This window comes from Gallus gallus, chromosome Z, assembly GCF_016699485.2.
Source record: "Gallus gallus isolate bGalGal1 chromosome Z, bGalGal1.mat.broiler.GRCg7b, whole genome shotgun sequence".
Classification (NCBI taxonomy): domain Eukaryota; kingdom Metazoa; phylum Chordata; class Aves; order Galliformes; family Phasianidae; genus Gallus; species Gallus gallus.
Window position 1 is genome coordinate 46,536,810 of NC_052572.1, and position 15,493 is coordinate 46,552,302.

Below are 15,493 nucleotides of genomic sequence, written 5' to 3' on the forward strand. Positions count from 1 at the left end.
TGGTTTTTTTTTTTTCATGTAGGGTGGCACAGAGTGCAAGTCTGTTCCAGGAACCGTAGAAGGAGAGGAAAAGGTGACTTACCTCCACCCTTTGTCTGGGTTGGATTTTTTTGCAGAGTACTTTGAGATATGCTTAGTGACCAAAGTTGAACTGTCTTTTGGAGCACTGACTTGAGATCCCAAGGCACAACAAGGAAACTGCTAGCTTTTTTCTTCAGAAGGAAGCTGTTAGTTTGCTTTCAGCTTGCTCCCCGATCTTACCGGAAATTTCAACATATGTGTGGCTAGAAGGAAGAGACCCAAACAGTCTTAGGTTCATGCAGGGAAATCTAGTAACCATCTGGGAATATGTTCTGGGATCAGTCATCTGATGCCTGCAGGTTATGCAGAGCTTTCCTCCAGCATGGAAACAGTAAGTCTGCTGGTGGGACTGCAGTAAAAGAAATGTTGATGGCGTAGTCTGTTGTACAGCAGAAAACCTCATAGTGTTACCATGCAATTGTTCCCAGGAGCAGTAGGGAGATGAGGATGAGAGATGTTCACATTTGGCTGCTCAGTGTTAGGTTTGAGTCAGTGCTGCTTATAACCCAGTGTTCACTTTGAGGATTACAATGAGATCTGGGTGAGTTATTTAAAGCTTGGCTATTTTTCAAGAACTCATTGGTGTAATATTCGGTGAATCCATCTAATGACAAATTTAAACTTTGGAAAATCAGACAACTGAAGCATAGCCGTGTGAAAAAGGTTACCGATTACCTTCTTGTGTATATTTTAAGAGCAGACAAAATGCTTTCGTCTTACTTGAAAGTAGGCTCAGCAAGAGCTTTGAGGGGGCTGAGGTGGTGTTAGAAAAGGGCTAAGCTCAGAGTTGCAGAATAAGAGTATCCTTGTGAAGAGTTAATGTCAGCTTAATTTATGTTTTCCACAACTGTAACTTTTATTTGAAGTCTTAACAGTTTGCTTCTTAACCTTTTCAGAGGAGTAGGCATTGGAAAAAGAGTTTTGTATATTCTGAAATATTCTGGCATGTGGGTTAAATTATGTGTTTTTCAGCTAAGTTGAATAATGAAATCCTCAACTTCAGCCAGGTTAAAAAACATGGAAACAGTGGGTTAGTTTCTAACATTGCTGTTCTTTAGATTCTGCCATTACTGTTCTAAACCTTCTCTTTATCAAAAAGTCTTGTTTTTAAGCGTATGTTTATTAACTTTGGTTTCTTGAAAGAAATGTTAGGCTGTCTGGGACATAGCTGTCTTGGGCTGCTGAGTGCACTGTGTATGCTCCATGCTTGGTATTACAGCAGAAGAGGGGGGGGGGGAGGGTTTCTGCATACGGAGACAATGTTAATTGCTGTCAGCAATTAGGTAGATTTCCATATCGGCACATAAGAGCAAGAGAGAAAGGGTTAATGAGAGGCTAATTCCCTCCTTACAGAGACCACAGGGCTAATTGGGAACAGCTGCTGTACTGGGGGCTCTGCTGAGCAGGGTGGCAGGGGGTGCATGGCTGTTGTGAGCCTTGAGGCTTTGGTGAAGAGAAGATGCGGGGAAAGACTGCTGAGCAGGGAGAACAAGAAACAATCCAGAAATGCAAGGATGCGGAAAAATGTTTTGTGTCAGGAGCCAGGAGAGAGGAGAATTGTAACTGAGCAGAGAGGAATGAAGGGACTTCAGGATGGAACTGCAGACTCATGGAGCAGCCACCCAAATGCCCTTGACTTTTCTGGGTGAACACCATGGCCTGTGGTTGATCTGACGCTGTGTAGCCTGTGGGTGGCTTGGATATTAAGAGAGCACAGCTGTGTAAATGAGATTACCTGGATCTGTTACAAATGAGGGGAACGATACTTGAGGTGGATGCTGGCTACACACTGATGTGTTTCTCCAGATCTGAGCTCTCTGTCTGGAGCTTCGTGTTTCTGATTGGACCTACACTGAAACATTACGAGGAAATTCGTTACTCAGAGAGGGGTGAGCTGCTGGCACGGGCTGCCTACAGAAGCTGTAGATGCCCCATTCCTTGAGGTGTTTAAGGCCGGGTTGGTTGGGGCCCTGTACAGCAGATCTGGTGGGTCGCAGCCCTTCCCATTAGAATTGGGTGGGCTGTAAGGTTCCTTCAGTGCAAGCCATTCTGTGATTTTGTGATTTGTTGAAATATAAATGATAACGTTTTGGTTTGTTGATGTTGAAGCACAAGAGTAAAATTATTCAATGCTGTCTAGATTATGAATGGTTTGGATGGTTGTCACCTCTGTTAATTGACATGATAGTGTTGCCTGGAAGTTAGCTTCTCATTTTTTTCTGTGCCTGTTACGAACATAGACATGTAATGTGTTTTTGCTTTCATGCTAGGAGCTGTTACCGGTATTTGTAGACAGTACCTTTCTGCAGACACTTATCTGTGTTTTTAACTGATGCTTGCTTCATATATGATGCTTGCTGGCAGTATTTCTTAATGCCCCAAAATACTTTAGCTTAAGCTAGATCCTATACAGTTCATAGAGAGCAAACAGCTAATGCCCTTCCCACTGTGTTCTCCTAAAGACAAACATTTTTTCCTGCAACTGATACAGTCAGCTGGTGAGGGGCAGAACAGCTTGGAACTTCTCTGCAAAGAGCTGTGAAGTACACCCCGGGGTATACTTGAGAATACTGGATTGCTTATGTATGGGCTAGATTGACCCCGATATTAATACAGCAGAGGCCAATGATGTAATATGTGTGTAGATTTAGGCAGCTGACAGCAGAAAATGGTTAGCCATTTCACCTGTGCTGCCACGCTGTCCCACAGGGCTGCAGTGTTTTGAGCACGAGAAGTGTGAAAACAAAGCTCTCCAAAGAAGGGCAGAGGGGAGGATCAAAAGTGAAGGAGCAGCTCTGTTAAACAGATTAGGGCATGTCAGCTTGAGATGGTAAGGGGGGAAAAGGGCTGTGTGTTTTGGGAGGGCATTGGAAACTGATGAGTGATACGAAGATCAAAGGAAAAATGTGATCCGTGAGTTGCAGGACATGGAAGGCATTATAGGGAAGCGTTACAGATGCATACTTTTTTATCACATGTTTTTTTAAGCCTCTATTAATGATCAGAGACTGGACACCAGGCCACCAGACTGTACTCTGGCCTGATACAGCACTTCTTGGGGTGTGTTGCTTGAACTGGGAAATTGCTTAAAGATGGGGTCTTTCTTTTTTTTTTTTTTTAACTGATATTTCTTCATTCTAGATTGGAGTGGCTACCGTCCCACTGTCAAAATTTTATTAACGGTGATAAATATAATTTTATACTCATAGTATAATTTTAGAACCCACAGAAAGTAATATTGAGAGTGTAAATTAAAAAGAAAATAATGCTTCACCTTGAACTGTGAAGCACAAATGGTAAAGCCATGCACTGTGGAAAAAGTAGACTTCCACTGTCATTCTGGCAAATTCTACAAATGAGAAATATGCCATATGCTGTCTAAAGCATAAAACACATGTGGGAATGCTGTATGAGTGAGGAGCAGGCCTCGTGAAGAATTAGCGTAGAGTAGCTTTGGAGTTACTATGAGCGAATGTTTGGCCTAAGTAGAGCACAAGGGTGAAAAATAAGCCATGTATTAAATGGATTCATGTAGTGTTGATTCTCTTCTGTCAGGACAATTAACATGAGTAGAATATTTGCCCTACTTTAAACAGATAAGAAGATACTCTATTCTGTTCTTCTTAAGATTGATGTTCCTATACGGGTAGCGGGGAGCACCAGATTTATTTCCTGAACGTTATGTAAATTTATGGCTGTGCCAGTTACTGTTTGAAAACGCTTTATGACCCATGTTCACCGTGAGTCTTTTCTTGTGTACGTTAATGAAAGTGGTCATATGAAGGATGCAGACATTTTGAAGTGCTAAGTGGGATATGTGGCACGTGTAATGCCTTTGAAATATAAATTTTGGCTCACTGTGACCCCTGATTTTTTTTTAAATTATTTATTTAACTAAATATTTTGTGTATGTGTGTGTGTGCATACATTTGCCTGCATGTGTACTACATAAACGTAAAAAATACATTTTATTAAATTCTTTAGAAATAACTCCCTCTGCTGCCCTGACTTCCTTGGAGAGTCAGTAATGTGGGTTTTTTTTTTTGTGTGTGTGTGTGTTACTATTTTATGATTTAAACCAGAGAAAATTACAGTCTAGAAGAGAACGACAGTCTCATGGGATGTGTGCGCTTTCCATCGAACTGTGTTCTGGGCTCATAAATATCTGTGTAGCTCCTGTTTATTTAATAGAATTGCATGGGTGAAGTGCGGGGTCAAATTTGGCATTGGGAGTCCAAAATAGGGAATGAACCTGTCTTGGACTTGGTGGAGGCGAGTATGTAATGGTGGAAATACTACCTAAACAAATCTCAAAATGTTATAGCAGTTTTTAGTTATAATTTTTGTTTGACTGAAACTTTAAATTTTGCTAGTTATAAGTGTCTGTCATTTCATTTATCAAGTAAAAAAAATCTGAATGTGTATGTGTATTAGTTATAGTGAAGTAAAATTATCCACTAAACACTCTAGAAATACTTCAATCTTCTATACTTTTTCTGAGAAAACGGAGGGAAAATAAATAAAAGGAGTTGTCATAACCAAAATACTTGCTATATCTGGTTAGAAGATGGCTCTTGAGTTCGCAGATAATTTTGACATTAAAAAAAAAACTAATGTATTTTTTTTCTTTCTTCATGTTGAACAAGGGATTTTTTTGATGCCTTTTGAAAAAGGGAGGCATCCTCACTAGAAGAATAGCTATATCTCCTCTGTCAAGTCTCCACATCTGAGCTTGTGATACAAAAGAATGAAAATGAGCTCATCGTTGGAGGAGAGGTTATGAGAAGCAGATTTAATCTTGCGCTCTGGTTTGCCAGATACCTTTTCCCACCCATGAGCTGTGCAGAGAGTTGTGAACCAAACTTGAATTCTACCCATTGCGTTTGTGAGTGACAGTCGGATTTGCTTCACGTTTGTGCTTACTGGCTACTTGTACCTTTGAATTACTTTTGATGAAATCTTTACTAATTGCTGTCACCAGTTCAAATATTCTGTTATGAATTTGTCATGCCATTGAGACAGAGTTCACTGCCAGTTGGACAGCTGTTGGCATTTATAGTTGGTGAGGCCTGCAACATAAATGGTCGGGGAAAAAAAAATGAAGCCACTTAAACAAGATACTGTGCTGACACAACAGACAGTGATATCGTGTTGGGTTATTAGTGCTCTGAACAACAAAGGAAAACATTCATTCTGAGTGGAGTAATATATCCAGATGTTACTAATATACCAAAAAACCTAGCTATGTAAATTCTTATTCAGTAAACAGATTGAAGAGTGCCAGCTGTGCAGTCTTGTTTCTGTTAGTGTAATTGATAATAAACATTTATTAATGTTTATTTTGACCTTTTCGGTGGTTTGAGCAACGAGGGGTCCGCTGCTTAAAGAATTAGCATTGTAGTGACTCAAAAAGAGAAACACATTGAGGTAATTGAATTTATTTTAGAAAGCCTAGATCGTAAATGTGCTGTGCTGTCTGCTCCTTTATGGGTAGATGGCATTAGGAAGGAACTTGGGGCATCGTGCAGAAATCTTGAGTAAGGTGTTCTGGTAGCTGGTACCAAATATGAGCATGCAAATAACCAGTATTGGAGGAGTATAAGATGCTGGAGGCCATGCTCAGATTTTCAATCCTTCAGCTCACCGCTTTGGTTTGGCAGAAAAGCTAGTGAAACTAGTAGCTTTAATGTAGTGTTTTGATGTTTTTGTTTTGCTTTTATTTTCGGGTTGGTTTGGTTGTTGTTTCTCCAGAAAGATGAATTAGTTTCTAATTAGAAATTTTAAATGAGAGAGTACTCCAAAAAAAGAAAAAAAAAAAAAGAAAAAAACTTTTTACAAAATTTTTTTGTGCATAACTAGAGGGAAATTGTGGAAGTTTCCTACAGGAACTAATGTAGTAGCATGGGTAATTTTCCTAGCTAATAGTACGCATTAAGTTCGAAGAAGTCAGTTCCCTATAGCAAAATTCTAGGTCCAGGTTTGAGCTGGTTAGCTGGTAGAAACTGCGACTCAAAATGACTGAGATCTGCCCCAAATGACAAGACTGGGCGTGGGGGAATCGCTTGTGCTAAGAGCCTGGAATTGTGAGACACTGGCCTAGGAGTGTAGCATTGACGAGTCTGAGATCCATGGCCAGGAGTGTAAAGGTGCTTGCTAAACTGTATGTAAGTGAAGTATTGGTTGTAGTGTGCTGTCTTTTAAAAAAACATGAAAAGAAGCCAGGGCTATCATGCTGTTTGGGTGGTCGCTGTTATCTGACACCATGGAGGATGTGTAACTGGTAGAATTACAAGCGTAGGGAGTTCTTGGAGGAATTGCCACTTTAAATTCTGTGAGGAGGAAATGACCTGTGATTAAAGCAGAAGGGAGGGGAAGAATGTGGACATATCAGCGATGCAGCTAACCCTGCAGCAGTGGGGTGGTTAAGACAATGGACTGCAGTGATTTTGCTAAATATGTACTTGATCATCCAGAGAACTTTACTGCCACAGTCTGGAGCTCTAAAGTTGTCTAGCTGTGTTTAAGAGTTGCTTTAGACTTGTGGTTTTCTAAGCCACGTGGTGGACATTCTGTTAAAATGCTCTAGTGCAAGAGGTGATTAAGAATAGTCAGAAAGATGCTTTCTTTCCCCCAGTAGTGAGCAACTGAGAAAGTATGTTACAGGGAGTTTAGCTGATGGATTTGATGTTTAATATTCTTTACTTTTTGTTCGTGTTTTTGGCGTATTGCCAAAGAATAGTGTTGAATTTGGTGGCTTGACAAATATTGTCTCTGTAAACCGATGGTGACAGCAGATCACATGTATCATTCTGGAGGTGAAGACCCTTGTATCACTGTAAATACAACTCTGTTGTAAGTCCACAGACTTAATCTTCAGAATCCAGAAATTATTTTCTAGGTGAGGAGTTTTGAACATGAAAACCATGGGAATCATGATTTTGCTACTAATAAGTAGCATTTATTTTTTTCTGGCTCTGAAGCGGCAATCTGTATTTCACAAGATCTGGTTTGTTCTTGGAAAAGACTGAGTGTGAAGGAGCTACTAATGTGATAGGAAAAAAAAATGATGGAAAACAAATTGATCTATGTGACATCTCTGACATTTGTTGTAACCAGCAGTAGAGGTGGGCCACCATGAAATGCTGAATGCAGCAAATTGAGTGAGGTACACTCTTGAGGTTAGTTTTCTACTTCCTTTTTTCCTGCTGTCTCAGGGTGGTCCTTGCAAACTGGAGAGGAACAGAGAAAGGAGTTGACAGGGAGTAAGGGTCCATGTTGAACCCCACTGCTTTTCTCCCTCCTTGGTTCAGTTTCTTTGATTGTGTTGGGCAGAACGGGAGGACAAAATAAAGGTCTTTTTCCTCTTCCCATCAATTCAAAACCAGATAAAATACAAAAATAAAAATATAAAAATAAAAGCAGTTAACTTATCTTGCTTAAATTGTATTAAGAATCTTTCAGCCAGAAATTGTAAGGGCAGTAGGACTGAAGTGGGGTCAAATTCTGCTTAGCATAGCCATTTATTGCTTTCTCTAGCTTAAAACAGTGGTGTTTTATCATTTTTTAATTATTATTTTGAATTAAAGGAAGTCTGCAATCACTGGGTAGCCAGTGTGTTGAGATTAAGGTGAAATGAAGACAGTATTTTGTCCCAGGCAGGATCTTCTCACCACCACCTTTCCATCCCTTGCATTACTGTTACGCTGCTCCCTGCAAATAGCTAAAAATGGAAATGGCATTGGGCTCCTCCTTTGAAAGCAAAAACAATGTTGATTTTTCAAACATAATGGAAAAGTCAGGTGAGAGCCTATCAGCATGGACATGTGGGCTGCCCTGCAGTGGGACACTTAAAATTGTTAAGAATTCCAGAAAAGTAAACTCTGCGAAGTGTAGTTTTCCTCTGCAGCCTTCAGCTTCAGGTGTTTACAGCTTCTGGTTACTTTTGAGCCATGTATTTAGATTTTTCTCCTCAAGTCACCGAAAATTTTCATTCCCAAGAAGGTGTGAACATCTGTTACAGTAGGAGTAGGGCCATTAGTCTGGCTTTCAGGCAGACTCAAAGTACAAATTTGCACATGCTTTGTTCATCAAGTGTGAATTGCCTGAGTAGTTTTTCAAATGATGATATTTTCCATGATTAAGTCTTTTGTTTTTAACGATGTTCTGAAACAGATAATACGGAATAGTATCAGATTATCTGTTCCGTGACATTTTTGAACAATCCTAGCATATTTTCTTTATTAAACACTTTACACTGATGAGACAAGACAGTGTTCTCTTGGCGTAGAATCATGGAATGATAGAATTGGAAGGGACCACATCATCAGATTCGATTCCCCCCTGCCACAGGCAGGCCACCGACCTCCAGACCTGGTACTAGACCAGGTTGCCCAGGGCTCCATCCAACCTGGTCTTCAACACCTTCAGGGACAGAGCATCCGCAGTGTCACTGGGCAGCCTGTTCTAGCACCATACCACTCTTTCTGTAATGAACATCCCCCTGACATCTAACCTAAACCTTCCCTCCTTGAGCTTGAAACCATTTCCCCTTGTCCTATCACTCTCTGTCTAAGTAAAAAGTTATTTCTTCTCCTTTATATAATCCCCATTTAAATACTGGAAGGCTGCAATGAGGTCTCCTCACAGTCTTCTTTTCTTCAAGCTGAACAAGCCCAGCTCCCTCAGCCTGTCTTCATGGGGAGGTGCTGCAGCCCCCTGATCATCTTTGTGGCCCTCCTCTGGACCCCTCCAGCAGCTCTCTGTCTTTCCTGTACTGGGGCTCAATACCTGGACACAGTACTCCAGATGGGGCCTCACAAGGGCAGAGTAGAGAGGGACAGTCACCTCCCTGTCCCTGCTGGCCACCCCCTCTCATAATGGAGCCCAGGATACCATTTGCTTTCCGTGCTGCAAGAGCACAGTGCTGGCTCGTGTTCCATTTTTTCATCCATCAGGATCCCCCCAGGTCATTCTCTGCAGAGCTACTCTCAAGGAGTTCTTCTCCCAGTCTGCATACGTATCTGGGATTACTCTGATCCAAGTGCAAAACCTTGCACTTTGCCATGTTGAACCTCATTAGGTTCACATGGGCCCACCTTTTGAGTTTGTTGAGGTCCTTCTGGATGGCATCCCTTCCTTCTAATGTGTCAACCACACCACTCAGCTTGGTGTCGTGGGCGAAATTGCTGAGGGTGCACTCCAGCCCATCATCAGTGTCATTGGTGAATATGTTGAAGAGCATGATGAAGTGTCTGATTTGGTTGTTTGTTTTGTAAGAAATAGTTTGAAATATTAAAAAGTGCATTAAGTACCCAGAAGTGTTAATTTCAAATTAAAAAAAAAAAAAAGTCAGTTTAAATTGCTTATAAATAGTTTACACAGATTGAATACATTCTCTGCAGCTTTTTCAAATTAAAACAAAGTATGCCTTAAAAACGTTTGGTCTTTGTTGTTCTAGAATTTGGATAGTTCCTTGGCTTGGTTTGGCACATTATTTGTTTAATATTGCACAATCATGTGATGGAACTATATGATGTCTAATATAATGACAGTTGCTTCAGCAGGAGAGTCACAAAATGTGCATTTTGTATGTCATTTAATTTTTTAAATTCATTAACATGTAACAGTTGTTTGAAACAGAGTTTTAGGTCACATTGGTAGTCACATCCAACAGTTCAATGACTTTTTTTTTTTAGGCATTTTGACTTTGCCGTAGGTAATTAGTTATAGGGCTGTGATATTTCAGGGTTGTGTTCTAGAGATCACGCAGCTGAAATTGCCTAGGGAATATTGAGCTGTCCTGTCACTGCTTCTGGAATATGGTTGTTCTTTACACTTTTCCATTTACCTTGTCAGTACGTTCACAGAAATGGGCTTCAGTTGTATTTATTCCATCAGTTGTACTGTAAAAATACACATTCCATGGATCATGAGCAAGAAAAGGAGGAAAAAAAACCTAATATTTAGAACTGAGAAGTTTTTTTTTTTTCCACATAACAGTCACTTTATGCAAGCATATTATTTACGTGTGGAACTGTATCTGTGCTATTTGATGAAATGTAAACTTGACAGCACTTTCATTATGTACCTCAAATGTCTGTGACTCCAATTTCTCAAACTACTCTCTGACAGAAGCTTTACAGCTCTGTGTGTGTTATCTTTTGTTGTCTTGATTTTAAAGATGTTTCCTAGTTGTGTGAACTTACGGTGTAACTTTTGATACCATTTTTCTGTGTAGGTTTTTCCTCTTTTACTTTCACTGTGTAAGATTTAAGTGTACCTGTTATGTGTTAATGTGATGTGTTCTCATCCATCTCAGCATCTGAGTGCCTGCCTTGTCTAAGCTTTTTCTGGACTAGCCCTGACATCGTTGTCTCCTGCTGTTAAGTAGAGAGTGACCAGTGTACAGCTCTGGAACTCCTGAGTGCGGAATCAAAAGAGGTTTTGTGTTTCTGCCTGAATGCTTATCATTATAAGTTCACGTTACCAACTCTTTTTAATTCCTTGTCTGTAATTGTAAATTCTGGTAGGCTTAGTTTCCTCACCTTTTTGATGGGTGTCAGAAAATACAATACGTGTGCACTTGCTTTGCCCGGTCCATAGTTCCTGAATAAGATTCTGACTGAGCTTTGTGTGCTGTACTAAAAACTCCCGTTCTCTCATATTACAAAGCAGCCTGGATTTTGAAATCCCGTGCAGTGCCATTTGATAACAAAAAATTTGGTAGGTTTTCAGAGATCAGGCAGCATTATGGACATTTGATCAGATACATTTGTGTATATAGAATGCCTTTGACTGAGTTGTAGCGAAACACAGAAAAAAAATCTGTGTTATTCGCACTAAACCACAAGAAGTATAAATGCAAATAGAGGAGAGGGTGTCAGAGGCCAGTATTCTCTGGCCTGAATCTTTAGAAATTCCACGTCTGGAGAGTGATGTTCACAGTTAAATGCACTTATTATATGTTTAAATAAAAATAAGTACACCAATGTATATTCTGAAAAACAGGCAAGATTGTACTGGATATAAAATATGGTTTATATGTTCCGGTAAACAGCCTGCTGTTGTGCTCACATGAAATTTTCTACAAACTATAGCTTTTTGGGTAAGATAGGTGTAGCATTTTTTTTAGTAATGGTGTGCATCTACTTTCTCTACTGAAAGAATTCTCATTTCATTTGCTGGTGGTAGATAAATAGGTTTTTGCCTGTTTGTTTCCTTTTTAATCATTGCTTTTGCATGTGTTGACCTTCTTGTCCTGTTGGACAGTTTAGATTCATTGGCTTTATATATATATGAGTGAGAATTTATTACTTTCTGTGTTGTATCAGTATATAATCAATTCACAGCGTTGGCTATGAGCTGTTTTCCATGGTGCTCATCTGGGTCTTCTTGGGAGCTGTTGTTTGAAAGTTTAGACTGGTGTGTTGTACAAAGAGTACTCCATGTGGTATCTAACTTAACTGCTACGAATGACAAAGTTTTTGTTTTGTGGTCTGTGCTACTAAGAGGCAGCCCACCCTGAGCTATAAGCATCCGACATTAGTGCTGGTGATAGCCCCTCTGCCATAGGAAGTGAGCTTCATTAGTTCCACTGCATAGAAAACAAGTAGTTTTTCATTGAGACTTTTAAATTGATGGTGTCGCTTTTATATTATGTCTCCATGTGTATGAGCATTTTAAGTCTGGTATTTAATGAAAACCACAGCTGGTGATCATTTAATTATGGTGTACAAAAGGGAATTATCCTTACTTGACTACATACTATTATTTTATTCAATTTAGAGGATTGTAGCCATTTTTTTCATGTGTGATTTGAAAGCTGTGATAAAGGATGCAAGATTTGATGTAGAAACTGGTGGGCTTCATTACGACATTTCTCCTTTGTTAAGGGAAAATGGTAAAATAGTGAGTTTCAAATTCGCCATCTTTCCTGAAAATTGCAAGTCAGTTATGAACAGATTGGTACGCTTAGGCTGGTTCTTGTTTCTCCTCTCTGTAAAAGCAGTGAATGGTTTCCTGTGGTAGGAAGGACAGCCTTACTCCAAAGGCCAAGAATACTTTTAAGATTCAGGGAGTTTCTGAGCTTATTAAGATATTTCAGCACAGCATATTTGAAAGAAGATATATAGCATATGCCTTTAGTAGACTTGAACTACTCTTTTTTCTCTTGAAAAATGAGTCTGCCTTAAGAGACTTAAACATACTACAGCATAAAAATGCATATGTGTATGTATTATGCTGAAATGAATAACTGCATGCAAATGTTTTGTAGCTGTTGTAATAAAAATATTTTAGACAGCTGACAACTGAGGATGTCCAACTCTTCTAGTCACATAGTTATTCTGCAGTTAAAACAGAACTCACATCTGAAGCCTTTGTACTGATAAGTTTCATGTCCTCATGCCAGAAGTGGCCTTTTCTGTAACAGTGGAAATACTGTTTGTGAAGGAGTTGTCTCTAAATGAATCTAGTCCATTTCTGTATTACAAGTACTTTCACATATCAGTACATGAAAACACGTGATTTTGCTGGCTTTTGCCTATTGTAAAGGCAAAACTGATATCAGAATAGGACTCATCAGTTGATTGACTGGAAATGGAAGAAGAAAAATTCTAACTCCATAAAATGTCAGGCTACATGAAAAAGTGAAACTGGTTGGAAGTCTAGGAGCACTGTTTGTCCTTTAGTCCAAGTCCGGGCAGCAGAGCAATGTTTGCGATGTTACTTGGGCCAGTGTGAAGGATTCCTTTAGTTTTCATATCCAGTAAAACTTAAGAGTTGTTTCTGTACTACTACAAAGAATGACTTCAGTAATACTGGCTAGTTTCTTCATGGAATTTTCAGCTGTATTTGTCAGTATGGTTAACTGAATTCTAGTTGCTAGCTGTGCTGTAGTGATGAAATGGATATTGAGGAGAAAAAAAGACTATGTGAATGAATTCTAAGTGTTGGATTTTTTTATAAGATTTATTCTTGATTTCTAAGTTATGTAGCTAAGATAACTTAATAATGTTATTTATCCTATATATATTTCCACATGTGATTGGTTAAACACAGAATCACAAAATCATAGAATCAGTCCACCGTGGTCACTGCAGACAAGGATGAATGATGCTTCTTAGTAGACATAGAATCATAGAATATCCTAAGTTGGAAAAGACTCATAGGGATCATTGAGTCCAAGTCCTGGCTCCACACAGCACCACCCTAAATTCAGACCCTAAGTCTGAGAGCATTGTCAAAATGCTTCCCAAACTTCAGCACTTTGGGCCATGCCTACTGCCCTTGGGAGCTGTTTCATGCCCACCACCCTCTGCTAAGTAACCTTTCCCTGTCACCCCCCTGACCCTCCCTGACAGCTCCATGCTGTTCCCTTGGGTCCTGTCTCTGTCACAACAGCACAGATACCAGCATAGATAAGTATCTGTCATCAAAGTAATATCTTGCAGAGGGAATTACAGTTCACATTCTCGGAATGTAGCTTCAGAGTTTAGAAGCATTGAAGCTCACTGACAGGAGACAAAAAAAAAAAACGACAATAAAACAGTAGTTCAGAATGGAGTAGGCGGTAGTTGCAGAATAAAACTGAATCCTATGCATGGAGTTATTCACTACACTGATAACCTTTATTATCTCTGAATGCATCAGAACATGACGCACCTTCTTTTATAACACAAATCTGAGCTGACATCTAATGTAAGGTGTTACAACACAGTGCTCAAGCTGCTTGCTTTTAAGCTAATGTTAGGATTCATGCACACATTCCCAGTTGTATTACGTTTCATTATACTTGTCCTTATAATGTGTTTTCTGATGAAGGAGCCTGTGAGCTGCCTGAAGAGGACAGTTCAGTGCTAAAAGGGTGTGGAAGTATGTGAGCTACTTTTTGACTTCCATTTTTTCTAAAGCTCCTGTTAACTACTCAGAAATCCACAGACGCTGTGACTACTGTATAATACCATATCTTCTTTCAAATTCTTCAGCTATAAGGCTTATGACTAGATTAATTTTTTTCTCTGTCTTTTGTCTTCCAGCTTCATTTAGCAGCCCTGGCATCATTAAAGGGAGACGTAGTGGAGCTTAATAAACGTCTACAACAAACAGAAAGAGAACGTGACCTGTTGGAGAAGAAACTGGCGAAAGCACAGGTGAGCAACAGTTAAAATTCTGAAGATGGTCAGTGGTTTTGTGTTGTCCCAGTTCTTCAGAGAGGCGTATGATATGTGGGGAAAGGATGAAAAATCTTAACAGGGTCATGAGTGAAAAAAAATTTAAGACTGTACGAAACTTAATTGCCAAGGATTTTAAGTTTTACACGCTAATAATATTCTTTTTAAAAGTACCAAGAAAGAATTGGATTGATTTTGTTTGAGGCCAACATAAACAGCCTCTTTTAATAGTGAATACTTTAAAATATTTTAGAAAATAAGAATTGTAGTTCTCAGCGTATTAGGTAGCTGATCACAGAGTCTTTTAGTCTTGGGTAAGATTCACACAGCACAAATTAACACTGATCAAAAGCTATTGCCAATCCTCAGTACTTCGGCGTTAACGTGAGAAGTGATTAGTGGTCTCAGTCTAGCCTCTGGTAAGCCAAGTAAGCCAGTTTGCATATCTCTGTTATGGAAAGCACAGTCAGTGGAAAGCCAAAGGATTAAGTGAGAATAAAATCTGAGCTTTAATGCTTTCTTGGCTCTTAATATGTATATATATATTTTAGATCAGGATCAATGTAGAGAGGCAAATGCAAACAGGGAAAGAACTATTGTATCTAATACTTCTCCTAAGAACAAAACCTCTGTTTTCAGTTACTGTTACTCTGGCAATTACCTTTTCTAAGTACTTTACCATTTAAAACAACTGCAAAGTATGTATTCATTTACACTTTCAGAGAGCCAGACAGCATTTTGTGTTGTAAAGTATCACATCTTATGTGTTATCCAGAGAGGTTGCAGAATCTTCATCTCTGGAAGTACTTGAAAGCCATCTGGACCTGTTCTGCTGTATGTTACTTTCCTGCAGTGGATAGGGCTAGAGAATTGACCTCAAGAGATCAAGCCCAGCCATTCTGCGATTCTGCAAGTTTACAGTCTTCAGTTATTAGGTCAGTTTGATAGAGGCTTCTAACTATGTATTATTTAAACTCAAACTAGATGTAGAAATATTTAAATAATCTACATGGTAAGGCTTTTACTTCAGTCCTTCAAACATTCTCTTGTATTTTTTCAGCTATTTTGAGGCTTGTAAACAATACTCTTGTTCCAGCCCATCAATGCAGCATACTGAAGTAAAAAACACTGTCCCTCTTATTCCCTTTGATCTGTGAGCCAGAGACATGCACGTCATTTATCAGTTGAGATCATCTTCAAACTTAATGCTGCTTTCTGAAGGAGGGACCTCTTTCTGAGAT

At 39.3% G+C, this 15,493-nt stretch overlaps 1 protein-coding gene across 5 annotated transcripts in view; it reads left to right on the top strand.

Moving 5' to 3' along the window:
* Window positions 1-15,493, top strand: part of MCC (mutated in colorectal cancers) — a 199,242-nt gene that overhangs the window by 116,196 nt on the left and 67,553 nt on the right. For all 5 annotated transcript variants that reach the window (XM_413971.8, XM_040655698.2, XM_046905991.1 and 2 more), the window contains one exon: window positions 14,118-14,231. In XM_413971.8, the coding sequence (XP_413971.5) occupies window positions 14,118-14,231 (114 nt within the window). The remainder of the gene's footprint in view (window positions 1-14,117; window positions 14,232-15,493) is intronic.